At 45.9% G+C, this 23,326-nt stretch overlaps 1 protein-coding gene across 2 annotated transcripts in view; it reads right to left on the bottom strand.

The window, feature by feature from the left end:
• The window catches only part of LOC120894144 (semaphorin-5A), a 111,894-nt gene that overhangs the window by 60,082 nt on the left and 28,486 nt on the right, over nt 1-23,326 (bottom strand). For both annotated transcript variants that reach the window (XM_040296556.1, XM_040296555.1), the window contains exons 3-4: nt 18,110-18,204; nt 6,215-6,314 (exon numbers count right to left, since the gene is read on the bottom strand). In XM_040296556.1, coding sequence (XP_040152490.1) covers nt 6,215-6,314; nt 18,110-18,204 — 195 coding nt within the window. The remainder of the gene's footprint in view (nt 1-6,214; nt 6,315-18,109; nt 18,205-23,326) is intronic.

The raw sequence follows: 23,326 nt of genomic DNA on the forward strand, positions 1-23,326 counted from the left end.
ATCGTCAAAACCTGCTCCATTTGCTTCCCAAGATGCTGTCCATTGCGCAGTAAGACGCTGTCAATATCTGAGCGTTGTACAGAGCTAAAATAAAACCTCATGCTGAGGTATTCTTTCAAAAAAGGGCTCTTCGACAAGAGAGAAAATAATTCCGTTTATAACATTGAAACCCATCTCCAAAAATGACTCAAACTGCACAGGTTGAAGTATTCGCTCCAATATATTCCCTTTCGTGTGAAATGGATAAAGACTAAATGGAGCCACAAAAGAAAAGGATGTCAAAAAAAACCAGCACGACACGACCCAACTGTGCCACGGCATGTAACGGTGCAGCGGTTTTGGAGATCCTACAACCACAGCAAATGAGACTCCTGGGCACGCTCAAACCTCGCAGAACTGCACTGAGCAGCATGCAATTTGAGAATATCCCGTTTGGCCGAAAACCGCACTCGACAAGCAGCAGCAACAACAAAAAAGTGTAACTAATTAATTAGGTAAGCCCTGGTGGTGTGGTTTTTTTCCCCTCCGTTTCCATAATTCCTTTCGAGGCAGCAATCCCTTGGCCTACGGTCTTGGATTTGTCCCAGAAACGGGGGATGAGCGATGCGGTAGTCGTGTTGCAACGGTAAGCTTTTAAAGTTTAGAGAAACCGAAATGGTCTCCGTTTGCTACCATGTGCACGATAATCGGCGTGTATGGCGTGTTCGCTCAAATTACTTCCATAATTAGTTGAACGTGATGCATGGAAACAGAAGTCGTCACAAAAAAAGCAATCTGTGGGCAGCGGAATTGGATGTAGATTATTGTGTAACGTATGAAGACAAAATATTGGAGAAGGTATTAAAAAGTACCATCATGGTTATAAGGCTTTTCTGTTCTAATAACAATCACTGACAGACTGTATTTCTGAATCTAGCTCCAGTTAATTTACATTGCTAATACACAGAGAAAGTCCAGCATTAAGCAAATTACGAGCAAATTTATGCACACCGATCAAATTCGATCTTTCATCGCCGACTTCAACTAACACTGCCACCAAACCAAACCCTCCCGATCGATCGCAAACGTCAACCAGATCACTCGCACGGAATCGGGACTCCCAGCCTCTCCCATCTGACACAGACTTCGCCAGCCTAACGGGACCGAGTGTCAAGTACACTCGCTCTATCCAGCGCTAGATTCGACCGGCGCTGTCAGACACAAGGCTTCTCAATGAGATCTTCGAACCCCTCCGTCCGCCCATTGGGACGATCATTCATCAAAGGCCGGTTGGTTCGAACCCTACTTCCCCCGTGGGCTTTTGATAAATGATGCGATAATGCCATCCACTCAGCGCGCGCGGCCTATCATAACACTCGTCAGACAACCGGCAGAAGAAGAAACCTCTATGCACACTCTCACGCGAATGGGCGAAGAACGCGTTCTTGGCCAGCGTTAGTTGACCGATCCGAAACCCATCGAAAAGGGTCGAACGAGAGTCGCTGTATCCAATTAAAAACTCATCGCAATCATCGGCGGCGCGACGTCAATGAGAGCGCTCGCCCGTTTTGCGATTACTAATGAGATTCAAACGATTCATTGTCATTCCCGGGCTGTGGGAGGATGGGAGGTAAATCTCAAGGAAAGCAGATCTTAGTTCCTCTTTGGTTGTGTGTGTGTGTGTGTTTTTTTTTGTGTGTCCCCGTTTTCAACAAGTGTTCTACTCAACGCCCAACCAATGTGCTTTGCTTTGGCCGGTCATCCTCTTCTAATTACTAGACGACAAGTTCGCAAGGGCGAGCCGGTCGGACTGATCTTCCGATCGCGGGATTGGGGATTGGGACGCAGCAACCCCGCCCTGACCTAATCCTGTCCATCTGGGCGGCCGTTGATGTCACTCGCTGAATGCTGAATGCTCACTCAGTGACAACAACAGCAAAAAAACCGAAACGAATCCATCCGAAACAGATCAAAAAGCCGACCGGCAGTAACAAAACGTCGTGACGGGCCCGAAGCAGTCAAGCTGTGCGTTGCGGTGCATAAAACAAGCGAACATTTGTTGCCAATCATCGGCCTGCTCTTCGAGCGTTTGGCCAATATGGAGCCAACACTTGGTAGGCAGGGAGGGGAATGGGAAGTTGATTTGACAAGTGTGTCGGTTTCAATCTGCGTGTCGATGAATCGGATCAACCCCGAAGGAATGTTTCAGCTGATGACAGTTGACGGTTCCGTTTGACGGTTAAGCGCAGGATAAAGGGAAGCAAATCGGAATGGGCTTACATTCTTTCCTCTACAAATGTCTTGTGCAAAATGTGAATGTCCAAAAACTCTTATGTAAATGAAATGCTCGCTGTGTTGTGAGTGTCAACTTTTGTAACTTAAAGCAATAAATCGAACATTTTCTCTCGCTCTCTCTTTACCTCTCTAAAACAGCTCATCTACAAATCTTCTGCAGGTCATAACCCTTACCCATTCCCACAGCATTAGTGCAAAAATGCCTGTTAGGCAGAAGGTTTGGCAAGCTATCCATAAAAGCGAAAATGGCTCGTAAGTCCCACAACGACCGATATCGATAAAGCTCGACAGTATAAGGGTTTTTAATGAACCAAATCGACCGCGCGGCCATAATCCAGCGGCAGGATTCGATAGAGCGTGTCCATCTAGGGAGATACCACTTGTCCGGACGCACAGCCACCCATCCACCCACATTAGATAGAGGGCGTGAGTGGGGAGAGAGGGGATTTTTTCCTCACAGCACTGCCAGCAATCGGTCGTTTGATGGAGGACAAATCAAAATCGGAGAGAAAGTTCCCTACCCTTTACTGTCCCCATCTACGACTGTGATAAGCCGAGCGATACGATCGCATATGGCGCATTAGGCAGGATAGCGAGACAGGTATAGACGGGGTGGAGTTTTTCGTTTGCCAATTTCCTTCCTTCTCTTGCGTGCAGTGCACAATACACGGGTTCGTATCAAAGTCAGTCACTGGTTTGTCGCACACGAAACCCTGACAGTACGCCCTTTTGAAAGGACTTTCGGTAGGCACACACACCGATGGGTTGAGCGATGGATGAAGCTAATAGACGCAAAGTATTCGCGCACGATGCAAATCATTTTGCGTTGTGCCATCGACGCTTTCTTCCGGCTGGCTTTAAAACTTTCCATCTCCTTTCGGTTGATGGGGTTGCGCTGAAAAGCGCTCGAAACGTATCAAATTTCACGCGCACTATCTGATTTTAGCAGTCCCTGCTAAACACACCGCTTATTTGTGTCATTAAAAAAAAAACAACAAGCGACAGAAACGCTTCACCACCGACACCGGCTGTTTGGATTGGAGTGGAAGAGATTGAAATTAAAAGCAAATAAATGCACCTGCCGCAGACGGCTGCAGCGTCTAGCGAAATAAATCCCTTGCAAAACGCTCAACCACCGAGCGCACGTCTCGGAAGCGTCATAAAATCGCACAGCAACGGCCAGCCGCGATTGAGGTCCAGCTCCAGCTCGCCTTCCCCATCTCCCACGGTACAAAGCCATAAATACGCCGTTTATTGTGACAATTATTTCAGCGTTTAATATTGAGTTAAGTGCTTGTTCGCAGCGGAGGGCAAATAATTCTCACTAAGCCCTGTCCCTGTGCAGCACCGACCGACTTCCTGCAGGAACTGCCGCATTAACTATCCACCGTACGTACGCACGCACGCACGTGGTGAGAGTTGGCCCCGCGGATGACTGTAAAACGCCCAGTGGAACGTTCGAAAAAACATAAACGTCTTATGCCGCCAACCTGGCCACAAACCCTGGGATTGGTTTTTTGACTGGTTTGAATGTTGTTTTATTTTACCCTTGAGTGTGTGCGTCTGTGAGTGGGGGGGTAGTTGGAGCGAGGGGGACAGTCGGTTTCATAATTTTATCTCATCTTTTAAGCCCTTTTCGGGTGAGTGTATTTGCGAGGCCAGTTGCAACCACGCACCGGATAAGAGGGAACGAACGAGCAAGGATAGTTTAAAACAGGGCGCTGATTGCAAGAAAGGTTACACTGGTTGTGATTAAAAGGTTGTACCGAGTGGTTGTGATTAAAAGTTGTTCCTATTTGCTGAAAATGTCTTTTAAATCGGTGGAAATCGAGTGGACCACCCGCCACAGGAACAAATCCGTAGTTTCTCAATTATTTAAATCCTACTCCTTCCCTTCTTTAAGTTCAAGCGCAGCAATTATACTTATTACACGATAATCTCCCGAAAATATCCATTTAATGAGGTACAATTTTCAATATCTGGCCCTATCTGGTGCTAGCGGGAGTCAATACCCAACTACCTATTTAAAAAAGGGCAGCAAATAAGAAAGCAAACCCCAAAAACCGATCCAATTGCCAAATTTTGCAGCATAAATGAACGCAGTTGTGCTGCTTGTGCAAGAACGGGTTTTTGGAAATTTGGAGGGAGGCAGCCATCGACCACAAAAGGGATGCTTCCTTGCCTGTTTATTGTAAATTAGTTTCTCCATTATCACCTACTGGGTACTGTTGCCCGTCCCACGGACCGAACGACCAGCAACAGTCCTATTTTATTATTGCATGTTTTCTTCCTCTTGTCGCTTGCTTGTATTTCTTTTTAGGGCCTTTCGTATTGCCCCGTTTCGTCCGCGTCGTCGGTATGAGTTACGATGCCAATTATGCGAGGCACAATTTGGTAATGGCAAGTGCAAGTGCAATCCCAAAAGAAAGTGCCCCATCCCCGTGTACACGGACAAGTTCGAGCCGATGGACGCACTTGTTGTTTTTTTTCCTGTTTTGTTTCCCAATATGAGGTAAAAGACATTCTCTTTCTCGACCAAATTAAAGATGCATTGCAATATGGGAAGGGAATGTTTTAATTTGTTGAAGTAACACACGCTAGCAGTATTGTGAAGCTAATTTTAAATATTTTTATTTGCAACTTTTATAACGTGTTCATCTGCGATCAATTCAATTCAATAAGCCATCGAATGGATCGCCAAAAAAAATAACAACACAAAGAACTGTGACACACTCACACATTTTTAATCAATCGAACGAAAGTGCATCATTAAAACACCGTTCGGCGTGTCGAAAGTTCGGTCGGGAGAATTTCTACCGATCACAATCCCTCCCAACCCCAGCGCCTGGTGGACGATCTGGTACCTCGACGCGATGCGATCGCGATGAAACATTTCCCTCCCGCGGGGGGGCGCATTCCGTACCTTTTATTTTCCTCCCACGAGCCCAACAAAGCCAAAGCCACCCGGCAAGGGTTGGGGAAAACTGGGGACGCCGTATGCTAGCGGGGTTGAAAAGGTGAGCGGGGTTTCTTGCCTCGAGCATTCGGGAAACGAAGAAGTGCTGCGAAAGATCATTGTTCGCATCGATAATTATGACCGGAAGGTGAAATGAAAGTAATCATACGCGCGAATCAAGCGATGAACCCCTTTGAATCCTGCTCCACCTCGGCTCCATCGGCCGCGGTCAACACGCGTGCACCTTTCCACCCCAATTCCTTCGTACGCCAGACCGAAGGTGAGACCTTTTTTCGGCCCCAGCGTCAGCATCACTGACCGGGTCCCGGGACGGAGATCGGGACCTTTTACTTCCCCGCCGCGTATCGCACAACCCCCAGGTTCTCCATTTCACTCTCTCTATGTTCGACCGTCGCGTTACAATACGACGAGACGAGTGACGTTTCGATGAAATCGATCCTACAATGACCATTAGAGATGGCTTTGCGGCATGGCAGCCGAACGTGCGCCGCGCTAATGGTGTGCGGAAGGATGCACAAGCAGCAGTGAAGGAAATGGAAATAACACAAAAACACATGCCTCCTACTGCAGCAGAATGGAGCAACAGTGGTGCTTCAGACGGCGGTGAAAGCAGCTGCGCCACTGCCGTTCGGTTTCCATCGTTCGCTTATGTGCCCAGGACTCCAGTTCCACCGCTGATCATTATGATATTTTCATCGTTCATTAAACGATCATGATCGCGACGACCGTGTTACGAGCGTGTTTGCGGGCAGAGATTGTTGAGCGCCTGCAGCTGCTGCAGGCTGAAATGTATAACAAAGACAACCATCGCCAGATACGAATCGCTGGAAGGTTCGCTGTTTTTTTTTTTCATCTTTTTTCTACCATTTGGTTGTTTCCTTGTTGTGATTTTTTCTGAATGTGTTGTTGTTTTGCGCTCGCAACACACTCCTAACGGCGAAAACAATTGGCCGTAAAGCTTACCTTGCTCCTACAATAAGCTGATCCCCGGACACGTCGATCAGCATGCGAGCGTATGACGTCACGTTTGGATCCGTAAATCGGTGGGCAGTCACAAGCAGGTCTGAAAAACATAACAGAAAAAATGTGAGAAAGTTTGAAAATGGAACGTAAAAATAAATTAACAAGCAACTTCTTCTAGGAAAGAAATTCATGAGATTACATTTGTTGTATCAGAGATTGATCATTTGGTATCATTCGCATGACGTGACGAATATATGAATTATCTTACTGCCCATCTTACTTCTTTCTTATCCCAATCTTGATGTTTTTTTTTTATATGGCTTGATGCTTACAATATTTTTTCACAATAGTCGAATGTTCAGCCTTTACAAAAGGAATAGCTGCTAAATGCGCTTCTTTTATTCAATGTTCTCCCAGTTTAAACATTGCCTTAAGCATGAAAGTAAGATTGAACCCGTCTTCCTTGACGTGAACAACCGCACAAAGGCAGCACACTCTTAAACCAATTATTAACCATTGTCACCATCAACCATTCATATTGGCCCGATGACAAACTGCACTTATCATCCAACCAGCAAAATCACACGTTAACGCCTCCCCTGCCCGAGACGCCCGAATCGTTCCTTTTAGGGCAGTGCGCACTTAAGCGCAAGGCGTGTAGGAAAACAAAACCACACAAAAGGGGGGGAACCAGTCGAAAATTGCACACTAAAAGAAATAATACAACCATCCACACAGCGTCTCATCCGCATCGCGACAGATTTGCTAATGGGATTCGAAACCGGGCAGAGCAGAAGAGTGTCCTGTGGATCTGTCACGACCGCAGCACCGGCTGGCGGAGACGAGCCTGTTTGCACAGAAAGCTATCGGAAGACCTTTTAGCGTGCAGTGACACTCACACACACACAAGCGCTGTGTAATACGTCTTGCGTCAACGGTGCACCGCGAAATGCAATAACCATAAAGATAATGCAATGGATTGTTTTGTTTCTTACTGTGCGAGTGTCATGTGTGTGTGTTTGTTTTTCTGTTTCGTTCCAGGAAAAACGTCTCTATTGCATTTACAGAATTGTATTTACAGGCTTAGTAAGACAAGAGAGGAATGACCTTATTTTATTATATTTTTCTTTGTGATTGGAGGAATAAAACAAAGACACTCTCTCATAATCCAACTTTTTTTTTCTTCTTAATTAAAATATCACAACAGCACACATGCGCTACCAACACCCCTTTAAGACGGCGTTTTGCAAGAATCGTGAACCGTATTTAAACGCGATAAAAGGTGCCGTTTCGTTCTGCAAACCATTCCATAATACGCGACCAATAATCATCAATAACCCCTTGGCGTACCGCCGGCCCCTTAATGGCTGCCGTATTACTGCCTATTCTTCTCCGACCGATCGTTCCTTTTACCACCAACCTTCGGCATTTTTCCCCCCCAGGCACGACGAATGACCCGCTCGCGTCGGTATTGCGGCAATCGCTCCATCAAGATTGCCTCATAATCATAAACAACGTTCGACCATTAGATCATTTGTTTGTACATTGACGACTAATTATTTGCGCATGGAAAACTCGATCGGAGGCGGACAACCTTCGACAGGGATAATGCAGACGGAGGTTTCAGTTCTACAGAAAGGGCCGGCGTGGAAACCAACTTCAAGCCGAATCGTCCGAGCAGTTGAAACGGTGTAAAGTAGCGACACAGTCCGACAAGTTCCACTCGGCAAGCGGAACTGAAGCAGAACACTCTGCACCACTGAGAGCAAAAAAGGGAAATCGTTGTAACCCCCAATGTACGATCCTATTCAGAATCCATCCACCTTTTTGCGAGTAAGTGTCTCTTTAGAAATCGATTCCGTACATGCACGTACTACCCGACTTCGGTCGGGCATGGTCGGTGGCCCGGGCAATGTCACACAGCTCGAGTGAGCTGGAGTTGCATAAGATTTTATCAATTTATTTAAATTGTGCTTCTCGCCAATCCGTCCAGCCTGGCACGGAGTCGTTCACACACAACACACACACACACACACACACACACACACACACACATAACCTGAAGGTCCCAGCACTGTGCAACGGCGACAACCACGACGACGACGACACTCCAGGAGCGCTAGAGAACAATGGAATCGAAGGGGTCGCCCCGGTTGTGACCGTGTATAAATTATGGTTCCTACACTTCCTTTGGGCTGTTTGCGAACTGCGAAAATCGACAAAAAAACAAAACACCAGAGTTCTTTAAACATTTGCTGCACAAATAGCGCACGGTTTAGCCAGTGAGCATAATGTGACCGGGGCTGAAGTAGTGTGCCAGAAGTGTGCTGAACTGCTGCATGACAATGGCTTCGGTTGTGGAAGCTGGTGGGAAGTACAGAATGGAAAGGAAGGGTACGGGACGGTACCGAAACGGCAGCACTGGGCAGGACGACATGATCGTGCTTGGCTGTGCCTACGGGTTCTAACCGTTCCGTGAACTATGCTTTCGAAATGCTCACTCACATCTCGTGTTGGACGGAGCAGAGAGGGGTTTTGTGAGAGGGGACATAACTGGGACGAAAACTCGGGTAGTTCGCTGTGTTCTGGTTTAACGGAGAGATGAAGCAAAAGTTTGAACATTTATATTTATAAATTTCTTATTTGAACGAATGCAATTTGAATCTAACTTGGCTTTCCAACAAACGTTCGGACAGTTGACATACTCAAATATATTCAAAATGTTGGTGTCGTTTATCAGATGATCAGAAGAATCAGATAATAAAAAAAAATCTGTTGAGCCATAAAATTGAAAAAGAGTATGGATCGTAATAATGTAGACTATGAAAACAAATCGCCTTTACAACCATCTATGTAGGACTTTGACCATCCGCATCCATGTTAATACATTCTTAGTAAACCTGCATAAACCCGTGTGAATGCTTTAGCTTGGTCGGGTTCAACGAAACTCAAATTCTTCGTTAAGTTAGCACTTTGTTTAGTCTATAATATGAATTTAAATTCTTCCATACATCTTTCTACTAATTTGGCGCAGTTTAACATACAACTCTGGGCAAAGCTATACGGAAAAGCAACAAATTCAAACCCATTAAACTGATCAGTCCGATAAGACGTACTTGGCCGTTACGCGAAACGCAGAGGATGCTATAAAATCAGAAAAGGTAGTAAAATTAATACTATTTTTCAATGCATCCAATTGAGCCCTAGATAACTCTTAAGCTTAAAACTTCTTCAACAGCTTGTTCAACTACATCTTATGCATACAAAAAAAGAGGCAACAACCAACCCATCTGTTCCTTTCTAATCTCGTCCCAAGAATCGCTTGCCGCGTAGAAAGCCAACCAATGTAATGCCGTCCATTTACACGCTTCCCTGCTTTGCTTCGCACCGTACGGGTGTAATTTATGATTCGTTTTATGCAGGATATTTTAATTACGCCTGTAATTCATACACTCGTTTTAACAGTACCATATTGCACGCGCTGCAGCCCCCAATACCCGACCGCTCAATTGCACTTACAGCTAACACAACCGCGGCAAAATCTTGCACAGTGATACCCACAGCACAGTAAGGGCACGCGACATCCGAAAGCCGTCCGATGACGAATGGAAAGAGAATGTGGTGTACTGTTTCGCGAACCGAGCATACAAACGGGCTCGTATGCAAGCTGCTAAAGGTGCCGGCTAAATGCAGCAAACAGTGCAGCCGGCAAGCACTGTGCCCACATCGGTGAATGTTTGTGACGGGAGGCTTAATTGAATCTTGCAACAGAATTGAAGCATAAATGAATGAGCCCAGTGTACAGTTTTCTTTTAAAAAAAACATGACCATAAATATCGTTCTCGTGCTATTGAATAAAACTTTCGCCTTTTTGTTCCTTCTTTTAGCAAAACACAAACATTGTGATCATTTTTACGTGTCCTTGCAATATCGCATCATCGGATAAGAGCCCGGTAAATGGTTCACTATCGAAACACGATCTATAAATCACGCATTACACCGATAACACGGTCTGCTTTTAATCAAATCTACCCACCATCACTCCCACAAACCGGGAGCGATAGTGAGAAGGTGATCTACTTCATGCCGTACTGCTCAACGACAGCGCTACCACAACATGACAACTACCGGTCTTTGCAGCTGGTTGGAGGTCACTTTCAAATGTCTTTCCGCAAAACCAGACTGTGGACTACCTTTACGTTTTGAACGTGCGCTTACCTCCTGCTGGCCGATTGGGAAATTGCTTATGTCAAGTGCATCTATCGGTGAAAAGAACCAAGGGGGGATGCCTCCTCATCAGCAAAGGACAGCGAAGAAGCTATCGATTGTGACACACGATGTGGATAAAAGCTTCCAATTAACACCACCTTCGAGGCAGGAGGAGAAGCCGGAGCAGAGTGTAATAGTTGTTATCGCGCGATTAGGTCTCAACGCTCGAAGAGCTCCCAATGCTCGTCCGGGGCCCTGCGTAAGCGATGGTGACAAGTGTCCAGCACCGTTGTTGACCTTACAAGGAAGTGCAAGGTGGCTTTGGCCGCAGCACATCGCGATCCACGCCGAAGAAGTATGATCAATTTTCACTGGCATTTTCCCTGGTTTCCTGCTCGAAGACGATTTCCTAGCAGGATGTAGAAGGTTGCTACTTTCAGTCCCAGTGCCTGGTAACGATCTGCCTCGCTGGGGGAACGAAACAGCAAAAAAAAACCTCCTGGACAGGTTCGACGTGTTCCCGATTCCACCATCACCGCCTCTTCCCAGGGAACCAGGGCCACCCTTCGTCCTCTGTAAGCCGATACTTAGAAGCCGTGCGTCCTCCACATCTTCGCATCCAACGCAGGACAGCATCGGAACAGCACCAGTGCACGACGGAACCAACGGTAAGTTGCTCTACCCCGGCTGGCCACAAAGCGAAAGACTGCCGATCCGAAACCGACAGCCCGACCCAGACAGACAGACGCAGAGTGTGTGTGTGTGTGTGGTTGTCACCGTCCGTGACCAAGATGACCGTAAAAGGAACGCTCCGTTGCAGTGCCCCGGAGCCTGTCGCGCAACGAACGCGCGTGAGGCTGAGCGCGCAAGCGAGTGAAGCGGGAGGCAAGCAACAACAACAAAAAAGAAACGGGATCAAGAAGAAACATTAACTGCAGCTCTTCTTGCACAAAAACACACACACACACTCACAAATAAGACGGGGGGAAAACGCATCAGATCAGAAGGCACACAACGAACCGCAAAAAATCGGCATGTAGGATATCCCCAAGCAAAGCTGTCGAAGCATAAGAAACGACGAATCGATGGTACGTTGCTACGAAAGCGTTAACGTCATCCAAGCAACCATAGCGAATTATGCAGAGAGAGAGAGAGCAAGAGAGAGGAAAGCGACGGTCTGGAAAATGAAATAAGTTAATTAAAGTGTTGGCTTAAAGTGTGACCAAAAACCACAGCAACAGCAAAAAAACAAGCCAAACGACCAAACGAATCAGTAAATACACATCAATTCCAGCCGGCGTGCAGCAACGAACCGAAATCTCTGCCCTTCTTCTCCGCCCAAACCAAACACGGCTGAATCTTCCTTTATGGATGGTATGGACACACGCTCGCAGCATAAACGAAATCGAACCAAAGTGTCCTGCGTTGCAGCCACCAAGGTCTTAAAAACACCAAAAAGTGAACGGGGAATTCGAATTCGCACTGCCCCACGATGGGGATGTGGAGTTGGAGGGTTAAGCTTACGATTTAATAAAGCCATCCGTGCATGCATTTTATGCACCCGCAAGGGACCGATGCTGTGGTTTACTTTGCTTGCGCGACCGGGACGCATCCTGTGGAGTGGTGCATCATCCAGCAGCAGCAGCGTAAGCCTTACGATACGAAATTGGAATTGTTTTGTCTGGAGGTTCAAAAAAAAACAACAGCGTTAAGCCGCACCAAACCATAAGTGGTAATCGAACTCATGATGAACCAATCAGCATAAAACAATACGGCCCACTGACATAATAATTTAAAGCTGTCAAAGGTGCGCGCGGCCCCCAGGGATGAAATATTACTCACGCAAGGATCGCTGGGGCTTTTATTCGAAATGCCAAAAAAAACAGCAAAGTAGAAAGAAAACAAATGATATTCAAAAAAAGGAATCCTCATACATTCATCAACGCGCGGTTTTGTTGTGCACATTCATGATCACTTTTTTTCGATCAACCGGTCGCAGTTATCCTTCCTGCTTCTCGTTTTTTTCCATCTCAACGCGACTTCGCTAAATAAGATTGATTCGAATGGACCAGTAATTAAATCGTGTTCAATTATCATGAAAACATCTGTTACTACAACTGGACCATCCCTTTCGCCCGGTCGGTTAATCAACTGAACTCGGGCAGTTTCGTGGAACTGCTCTCAAGGCTGGTTCAGGGCTGCGTGCGTCCTTTCCCACAGCACACGGCCTGGCAGTGAAAGAATGTGTAATTTCTTTGTAATTCGTCACTTTTTTTATGACTGAGAGTACTACAGAGCACGAGAACGAAAGCACAATCTCCAAACAGGGAAGAAAGTCAACCCAAACAACGGTTGATTGGGCTGTACAGGAGTATGCAGGCAAAGCAGTGCAGCACTAGCGGAGCCTCAGCAGTGAACGTTCTTTTCCCAACCTGTTCCCAGTTTAAAGGCAAACAACGCTGCAGGCAACAAGCGGACCGTGTGTTCTTGTGGTGCACAAGTTTGTGCTGCTCCTCCCTGTCAATACTACAACCGAGACACCAAAATTGCAATTTGAGAAGAGCTTTCGCGCGTGAGAAAATGGGTCATCCGCACGGCAAGGCTGGCTGACGAGAAGGAAATAAAACCGCAAACCCGGCTGGATGCTCACAGCCACGCAACCGAGCCGCAAAACCCTTCTAAGAGCTGTGCATGGTGACGGGTTGCATCGTGCAGTTTCATCGCCTTAATAATTGATTACACATTTATGACCTTAATTTTGATAATTTAATTTTTACATCCAATCCCCTTCACTCCCTCCCCAACGCCAACCACAGTAGCAATCATCCCCTTTTACGCGGCGCAGTGAAGCTACCTCTCTCCATGCGACGAGCAAAAGGGTTCGTCGCTTGGTGGCTCTTTTTCCTTTTTTACATTCATCGCCCATCGTATCCTCTGGGTATGGCTAAATTATGGGCTGCACTCACATGCACATTCCCGTTACATTCAAATTGCACAATGTGGGAATGGATATGTATGTGTGCGGGATGGGCTGAAATTATACTTGCTGTTACATTATTTCCCACCATTTACACTACCATCCCACTGTGACCGGGCTGAGTGGTTCCGGTTTAAATCATTTGTTTGGTTTAAAAATTTACTTCTGTGGGCTTCTTCCGTGCTATCTGGCTCTTCATCTGTTTTCTACCATCTTCAACACCGGCATCGAGACAGTGGAAAAGTCTCGTTTTACAACTTGGAAACGTGAAGCTGCAACAAATGGTACGCCCGTACCCCTCAAGTGCTCCTTATTGTCAAACGGCCAGTCAATCGCTGGCCCCAACCCAATGATTGGATTGCAAGATCTGTGCTCCGAAAATCACACCATTCAATACCACGCTCTGTCTGTTTGCTTTGCTGCTGCGTTCCAGTTGTTCCAGTGGCTTCTGCAGCGCTGACGGACGTACAAATTGACAGTTATACGGCCACGACGACGTGCAAAACGAAACCTGCAAACGCCAACCGTCCGGCGGGCGGGATGATCAAGATCGAGCCCCAGAAGGGTGTGCATGTATGTTGCTACGGTGCTTCTTTCTCCAAGCGCCCGCCCCTGTTCGGGGCCGGCTACCGAACAGAGCCTACCGTACATGGCGATCGGACACCGGTACCATGCGAGACCGGTATTGGGGAACGTACCGAACCCCGGGGAAGGAAGCTGCACCGGTATGCAGTTATGCGGTCCAGTTGCTCGACCCTGTGCGGCGGGAACGCAGTTGTCGATTGAGCAGCCAGGCCTAGTGCTAGTGCGGTGAAGGTTGCAAGTATGTTGTGTCCAGTGTGTGGCCCGGGAGACGGGTACATCGATTTGTTCACCGATCGGGCTCCGCAATCGGACGATAGATCAACTAGCTTCAACTCCTTGCCTCTCCACTCCACTTCGATAACGGCGACCGAAGCAACAGCTTGATGGACATACTGACGGAAGAAAGGCCCCATCCCACCGCGTCCGATCTATGCGAGACGCATACGCAAAACCGTAATCTTTCGCCATAAATCAAAACAGCAGCTACGGGTACTCGCTTTGTATGGGTACCGACATCAGACATCAACATACACACGCGCACACACACATGAGGCACAGAAACTGGGGGTCTCGCCCCACCGCTGCAGCATTCTGTCAAATTTGCAATGAAAATTTATCGTAATTCAAAGCGTCATTAATCAAAAGACTGCACCGAGTGACGAACGACGAACTGCGGGTCAGTATAATGAGGGGGAACTGAGAAAGAAACGAAAAGAGCAAACGATCCCCGGAAGTATCCAACGGACGGAACCTGAACGGACCCTGCTCAACCACCACCCCATTATCGTTATCATAATCGTAATAATCTGTTCCTGATGTTCGGTCAGCCTGCTCGATCCAAAGACGATGCACAACGGGCGCATTGGGAAGCTTAGAGTATATCTTTAGGCGTAAATTACACCGAACACAAGGGTCGCCGCTTCGGTGCTGCACTCGACCGTAGATGACATTGACGGATAGGTGGTGATGGTGGCGCTTTCCTGTACTGGTGCAGAAAAAAAAAACTGCACCCAGATAACGATCACTACCATGAAGGATGGAAAACATTCGCCGTGGTAAGGGAACAAACAAGCTTAAATTTCTTACCAAATCGATTTCAAATTTTGCACCACAGTTCAATGTCATCTTTGCTGCTTTCCTGTGCCAAACCTGTTCCACTGCTTCGAACAAAACACCGACCTGCCGAAACCGTGTACGGTTTTCTTGCATTTCGAACCAAACCAGTCAAGTCAATACCGTTTACGTCAACCGTCACGTTTCCCCTGCCCGTCCGAGGGGACTTTGGTATATTCCAAAGTTCCGAAATGGCAATGGAAAAATCAAACCGATCACACCAAATGCTACCCGCTTGTGAAGCTGAGCAGAGGACCGGTTGCCCAAGTCCGCCCAAAAGAAAGGCAAACGGCAAACTTTACCTTGAATGGTATGCAAAGACATTCCGCGTGCTAACCATCTTGCTCTCATTTCGGATGTTTCCTTCCACCGTCAACCCTAGCTAGCCCCATAATATTTGCGCTCAATCAATCACAGCGAAGGGATTGCGAATTGACTGTCGTTCCCCAGTGGGGTGTGATTTGGCGGGAAATTCCTTACAAGCTGGCTGCGACTCGAAAGTTGAGCATGGCTCGATCGTTTCCGATCGATACGATCGAACCATCGTTGCATCGTTACACGTACCATTCATTCCAATCGAGCGAGTGTTTGTGCAGCAAGTGTGCTGTTTCCTTCGCTCAACCAGACTGGTGGCAGGTTTCCGTATTTTGCCGTATCCTCGCATCCCGTTCCGCTGGTACAACGTGGCGTGTTCCCATAATCATCACCACGAAGAAGACAAGACATTCGGTCGGGGCACCACGCTTCCACAGACCGAATCACACCGAATGCGCACGATAACGGAGAAACAGAAACGCGCAAGGGAAGACAGGTTGCAACACTTGCCAACCTGGCCAAATGGCAATGGGAATCCAGGCGGGGCCATGGGCCTAATCAATTGGCAAAGTGTCTTAACTGAGCGGTCGATTAAAAGTGTAGCAAAGAGGCTGTGTTGTGGGCTCCGTGTTGTCCCCAAACATCTCATCCGCGCACACGACTCTCCCTCCCTCTCCGAGTGGGGAGAGGGATTGTTATGGAAATATTATACAACGCATTTATCTTAAAACGGCCATAATTGGCCTTCGGTTAGCAGCCAATGTAAACGGTTATGACGCTTTACGGTTTTACGATCCATTTTAAATTTTATGGTTTACCAAGGGGTGGACTTTTTCACCAATTTCGGGTAGCCTGCCCAACACCCCTTCGACGCTTCGAATCCGCTCTGTGTGTGTGTGTGCATTAATTGATTCGAGGAATATTAAAAACTGCATACTGCCGACACGCTTATTTCGACTTGCTGATGAGACGCGAAATTTGATGAGGCGAATCGAAAGTGAGGCAAAATAAAGACAAACAAAAACCTGTACGAGCCTTTACAGCGCCGCTGCATCCTTGAAAGACTCATCAACAAAAATGGCCAAAATAAAGATGTCACTGACACAAACACTGGACAAGCGAGTGAGACGTGTAGAAAGGATGCCAATTGAGGAGCGGCGCAATTTTGGGAGCCGGTCTGTTTGATCTTATCACAATGCTGCATTACACATACACACACACAAATATTTTTATAAACATTTTATGTTCTTATCAAACCACAGGTAGAGCATTGTCTGAAGATAACATACAACAACACTACACAGCGAACTTATCGTACTTGTAGTGCAAACGCGATAAGGTAATGTTTAGTTGTAGCACAAGCTGCAAATATTATTGGCTTATACTGTTCAAACACCTCTATCCGCGTTTGGCAAAACGCAAATTCACAAAACAAACACTCGAACACACACACACACACCCCTTGTCCAGCCTGTACTGCCTATGCTACCTTGCTTTGCTGTCGCTAAAAATCGATTGGCGTACGTGACAATTTGCATGAGAACATTACTTTACTTTCGCAGTCATCGCCAGTGGCAGGTGATGGCGTAAACCCACGGCATAGAGATGACTGCAGCAAATCTTATCATACACGAAGCGGTGTTATCACACCTCTTTGCACCTATTCAATCCAGGAATTGCCGTACCGGTAGGCTTTTGATTCCTGGTCCACCACACTCCGGCCACCTTTCGTCTGCCGATGTTCAAACGCTAAAGCAAACACTTCTCGCGGTGTGCAAACAGTTTCGCAAAAATGGATAGGAGTGGTGTAACGTTTGGATTGATGTTTTTTGCGATAATAGGTAACAATTGGAACATAATAATAGTTAAATATATATATTTTTATTTTCACTCAAATACCTATTACTAAATATCATTTTAATGGATTTCCAGATATGTTTGAGGTGAAGTACATTTTATAACGTAACTATCACAACTCTTTATATCCACAAATTAAAAGTAAGGTGAATTATTACAAAAAAAGCTCCAAGCTACTACAAAAATTGCTCAAAAACTAGGCTCCCAACCAACGGAGTGCTTTGTAGGATTTTAACAACATGGTACATGTGTGGCTCAATTTTGCAACGCCACACAGCCTCCAGGGTATGACCCAGTTCAGGGACGTGATGCTCAAAAAACCTTCACATGAGTGAAGCAAGTCGCGATGTCACATGCACCCATCTAGCACATGCTAATGAATAGCACTTTCATCAAGCGAAAGTGCAGACAAAGCAGACACATATGCTCGACAAAGTCGGGTAAGAATCTAAAGAATTATTCCAACCCATATTCCGTGGGCTCTCGGTGCGAGACGGTGCATAGAAACGGAATAGTGTGTAAAGAATTTCCAACGAGCCAGGTACCCATCTATAGACTGTGCACGAAAGACAGTACAAATACTGAATACTTTTCATTTCACACTAGCTTCCACTAGCTTCTCTTTTTCATTTCACACTAGCTTGCGCCAGCTTATTGAAAGCTCTTTACAGCTGACGGCACTAATCTGCACTAACACTTCGCTATTCTGCAAGCTAATACGGAGCATGAAGGAACGTAAAAACAAGCATGACAATACATTTGAGCCTTGATAGAACGAAAAGCCTGCCTGAAATTGGGTCGTAATTATTTTGCAGTGCAGTTGCATATGTGGTACTTACCGTTGTAGGAAATAAATCTACGATCATCCTTTATGTCCTCTATCGTAGCAGCGACGAATGTGAACATCAGCATCAGCAGGCCCACTGTCGCCATTCTGTAATTGGAAAAGAAATGTAAAACAAATGTTAGTTTTCTCTTCTTTTTTTCTCTTATAACCATACCATGCGTACGTTCAAGAGTGGTAAGAAAGCGAGGCAATTTTGTTGAGCTAGGTCCGAAACGTGCTTATGCAACCAGCAAACAGATCGATCAATATCAGTGCAAACCGTTGGAGCTGTTTGCTTCGTCCGGCTACCATCCACTGTCAAATACAGTGGAAAGGAAGCAAAACCAAGATAGAACCTAGCGTAACCTGTGTCCAAAGAGCTGGCCTAAGAGTACGGCATTGATTGATCGAGCAGCAAACGCATGCCAGACACCGAATGGACATCGATATCGGTTTGCTCAAACATCTCCGAGCAGTTAGTGTAGATCAAATAGACGCGTTGAGATGGGGTCAGTAAACTGCATGAGCTGGTCTAGAAGCCGGCTCACAGCTCACGTCCGATCAAGACAGGCACAACATCACAACTTCTCACCAATTTCCCAGGAACTACTTGGGCGCTGACTCGCTCCAAGCCACGATCATCAAACACCGGTCAATATTTGACCACGCCAACCAAACCAACAAAGCTAATAAGTTTGCTTACCTAGCGAACGAGACTCCTACGAGAACGTGATCTGGGAAATTCATGTAAGCATCTCGGCAATGATTCCGTCCATTCCAAAATCGAGCATTAGTTAAATAACGTCCCTTTTTCTAGGATAAACATTGCTTAGGTTAGGAGTCCGACTTTTTCCGAAATTTCAGAAAACCTAACCAAACGCTTCAAGCCACAGCGTACGCTGTGTTATCTGTTTGTCGTTCGTCTTCATTCCCGTACTGGTCCTCTTCATTGCTCGTTCCCGTCCATATCACATACACACACCCAGAACGGAAACCCGCTGAGTGATCGTGGTTTAGTTTCGTTATCGCACCGTTTTGGCCGTAAGTAGTTTACCGCATTTGGGCCTATCGCGCCCGTCCAGTAGGCGAGTGTGTGCAATAAAGTAAAGCAACTGTCTTTTTTTATTTTTTACTTCACCTCCCGTAATCTACCGTCTCGTTATTGCCGCCCAGCATTCATACATAGAAGAAGGTTTAATCGGTTGATGGTACACCCGCTTTTGCTGAGGTGCTCCGGCTCAAGGTAAAAACCACTGCAATAACCGACACTTCAGCACACTTCGCCGGTTGGCGTGATCGTTACACGGACAAGAGGCTGTAATCTAACAAGAACCCCCCTCCTCGAAAAGTGTCTTGGAGCGAATTGTTGTGAAATTTTCAATTCTATGAACTGTCACAGGAAAAAAAGGAAACAAACATCGCACACTTCACGAACTGGCTAAGGAAGGTTTTCTATCTATAAAGTGGAAGAGATAGCAGGCGGCAAGCGAAAACTGTGAAGCACATTTTTATGACGACAGTTAGGTCTTATCTCTTACACCGACTGACGAGCTTCATCAAAGACACTTGCTTTTCACTTCAGCTCTATCTACACATTTGAATGATCGTGGTGTTATTGTTTATAAATTCTATTAAATCGTTCCGCTTGCTGTTGAGTCTTTATGTATTACGAAAGTTCTTGAAATGAGAAGATCTCCCGAGTAAAGTAGAGCAGTAAAAGAATAATAGTTTTGACCACAAATACGATCATCGAAAAAGTTTATTTTCCTTCATACTACCAGAAAAAATACAAATCTCATCAAACTACAGGTGCAAAACAACTTCACACACGAACATATCGTAAACTTATGCAAAGGATATTGCCTTGATGTTTATCGGTTCGCCAGATGGTCAAACAATTAAATTAAACCCAATCATCTATCATCACTTGAATTGAAAATCCTGTTTTGCCTTCGTCTCGTTTGCTTTGCCCGTCATGCTAAAAACCTACCAGTCTTCAATTTTTCGTATAATCAATGCTAATTTCATGAATAACATTACAAATCTGCATCGTTTTGCTTTTTATTGCAAAAAAATAGAATTCATAAGTCTAAATTTTGGAATACAACTTGGCTACAAAACGGCCATAACACCTGAATGGAAATGTTGTACATTATTTACTTTGAAGCGGAAGTTTATTGCGTGTGCAAGCTCCATTAAAGCTTCAAACGGTAAGAATACATTAATTAGATAGGTTTGCATCGCATAAATTTATCGTAACATCTTAATAATGCCATAACGATACCATGGAGCATTAATTTCCCATGCTTGGCTTTTTCCCCCTGCTTTGCCAAACGATACAGTTTTGCACAACGAACAACGTTGCTTAGAATTGCAGAGCCTTCCCCAAATAGCTACCCCGTGAACTCGCCTTTCCAAGGCTTACAACCAGCTTACTGGTTGAAGGCTATCTTGCTGATTCAATCATCCGATTAAACCATTTAGGCAAAGTCCAAGCTCAATCCAGGAAGAAAAAAACTTTTTCAACAAGAAAAAACAGCCAAAAACCATCCCAAAGACAAAAGGGATCCAAATTGGATTCCGAGCTAGAAAGGATTTAGGCAAAAGGTACAGCAGCAGCTAAGACGCGAATTATCCTTGGCAGTCGAGCGTTCCTCTGGCGGGGCTGATTTATTGAGCTGAATTCTCGAGAATTTCCGTCATTTTGGTATTTTGGTTTTTGTTTTTTCGTGGTGAGCTCACAACAATTCGTATTCGTTACCCATTTTGGCGGGGTAAAATTGATACCTCCAATGAAGTAATTTATAGCGACGGGGCTAAGCACTGTTCGTTACACAAGAACACTTCGACTCTTAACCATTTCATACCCGCGACCATCGCGACGGAAAGAAAGAACGGAAGCCACCGAAACAGGCACACCAGTTTGAATTTGATCATGTGCTAAGCCCTCGTGCGGACTCTGTCGTTGGGCGTCACGGTCACAAATCAATGCCGTTAATTACATACAACACCAGCACAACAACACGACACTCCCTGGCCGGGCGGGAGGTTAAGAAATCCGCACAACCCCCCTCAAACCATGTCCCCAAACGACGACGACAACGACGCGCAAAACCTTCTTAAGTAACAATGTCCAGTCATACGTGTAAGCCTTGTCACAAGAAACCGTACAATCGCGTTCACCTCAACGTGTGCTCCTCCCCACCACCCCCTTGGCCTTAAGGCTCTCCCGATACTGGCCGCAGCAAACAGGATGTGCAAAGCAACATAAGTTCGTACCAGCAGGGAAAATAAATTCCAACGTGACGGTGACAACTGAAAACAAAAAAAGCAAATCACACACACACACACAACAACAAAAGGACACACACACACAAAAGGTTCCAGGCGTCTGTTGACAAGTGTCACCAAATATAGCAAATCCGAGGGCGCCTCGTCGAAACAAAAAAAAAGTAAGAAAGACAACAAACGACACAAAACACGGCTCCATAAACCAGTCGAACGAACGGAACGATACACGGGGCACGGAGAGTGGTGCTTTTTTGGGAGTGCGAAACCAAAGCAAACGCTTATGCACAAACACACTCACACCGATACATTTCCAAATGCTTCCCCCCAGCCGAAAGCGGCTTGTTACAGGAGAGGCTTGTGTATAGATGAAGTGCAAACAACAAGGCAGAAAAGTAAAACATGTAAACCTAAATTAACTCCCAAACTCACTCACTCTGTGACCGTGTGACTCCGCTGGCTCCGCTCCGACCACTGACGTAATATTGAAATGAGTGTGTAATCCTGCACTCAAATCGCATTCATCGATACGATCCAACGTAGCCTGCGGAGAGTCGTCGTATGACGTGGACGCTCGTAGACGCCGAACCCCTCTCAAAACATGTCCTCGACAAGGCTCCGGGGGCGAACAGGATTGGATCGAGCGCCTTCCGAACGAGGCGTTATGCTGTGCTGGGCGCGTGTACCGATGCTTACCTGGATCTCACAAGATCGCACGGACGCGATACTGATGCTAGCGAAAGCCAAAGCCTACTAACACCGACCCCCATGCGATGACAGGTATGGCCAAAAATTGGCAAACCTTCCAATGCGGAGGGACAAGAGGAAGGCAGGAAGAATGCATTTTAGGGCAAAAAATAGAAGGTGAGAGTGTGTGTGCGTGCGTGTGTAGAGCAGTGGGTCACGCTTGCAACGGCGTCGCCGACTTACGCAACCGCGAAGGCCCGCGTGTGGACATTTATGCAAATTTTTTGGAGCTTTTGGAACACACAAACACACACATCACAAGTACCCCCACGCACAACATGGCATGAAGAGAAGAGAAGTGCGCCAACAACATTTACTCGCAGCACCCTGCAACCCTCACCCTCCACAGCCTCCGCACACACGAACACAAAAAAAACATGCCGAACAAATATGACACATTACTTAACTTTGTTAACGCGAGTTAGTTTTGTGTTTTATTTGTTGCCTTTTTGTTTTTGGTTTCGGTCGGTCGGTCTTCTTCCTCTTCTTTTTTTAGTAGAGTGACACGTTTTTTGAGCAAACTATTATGTTTGATGTTGTGTTGTTGTCCTTCCCACTTTTTTTGTTTGTTTTCTGTTGTTTTTTTTTGCACATTACTCAAGGGCGCTCACAGCTTTTGCGCTATTCAACTATTTATCGTTCGGCGCAAATCACAAACATGTCTGGTTTGGGCAAACACGCGTATACTAATGTTGGGCAGGGAAACGAAAATGGACACGAGAGTTGGGATACACACATTTCGGGCCACTTTTTCACACAAGCTAACCACTTAATGTATTGTGCAAATCTGTGATCGTGTGTGATCGATAGCGATCAGGGTTTGTTCAACTTAGTAGTCTACACTCTATTAAAGACGTGAAAAATACAATTCAAGAGTTTTTGTTAATAATTTAGGTGAGTATAACACAATTAATTTTATTTATTGTTCAGTAGGGACGGCCCGACCTTATTGTTTACAAATTAAGAATAAAGCTAACGTTATTCTAACTTTGTTAATAACACAATTATAGAACAAAATAACACAAAAAACACAAATATTACGATGTTTTTTTATTAATACAATAAGTGTGATCTACGACACGGGAACGTAAGAAGTGCAAAAACCAATAAAGAAACGTTACAACTTGTCAAGGCTACGTACAACCTTTGATAACCTTTGAACTGGTATTCCAGACTGTCTGGAACGTTGACACGC

The sequence above is a fragment of the Anopheles arabiensis genome, chromosome 2 (assembly GCF_016920715.1).
Source record: "Anopheles arabiensis isolate DONGOLA chromosome 2, AaraD3, whole genome shotgun sequence".
Classification (NCBI taxonomy): Eukaryota; Metazoa; Arthropoda; class Insecta; order Diptera; family Culicidae; genus Anopheles; species Anopheles arabiensis.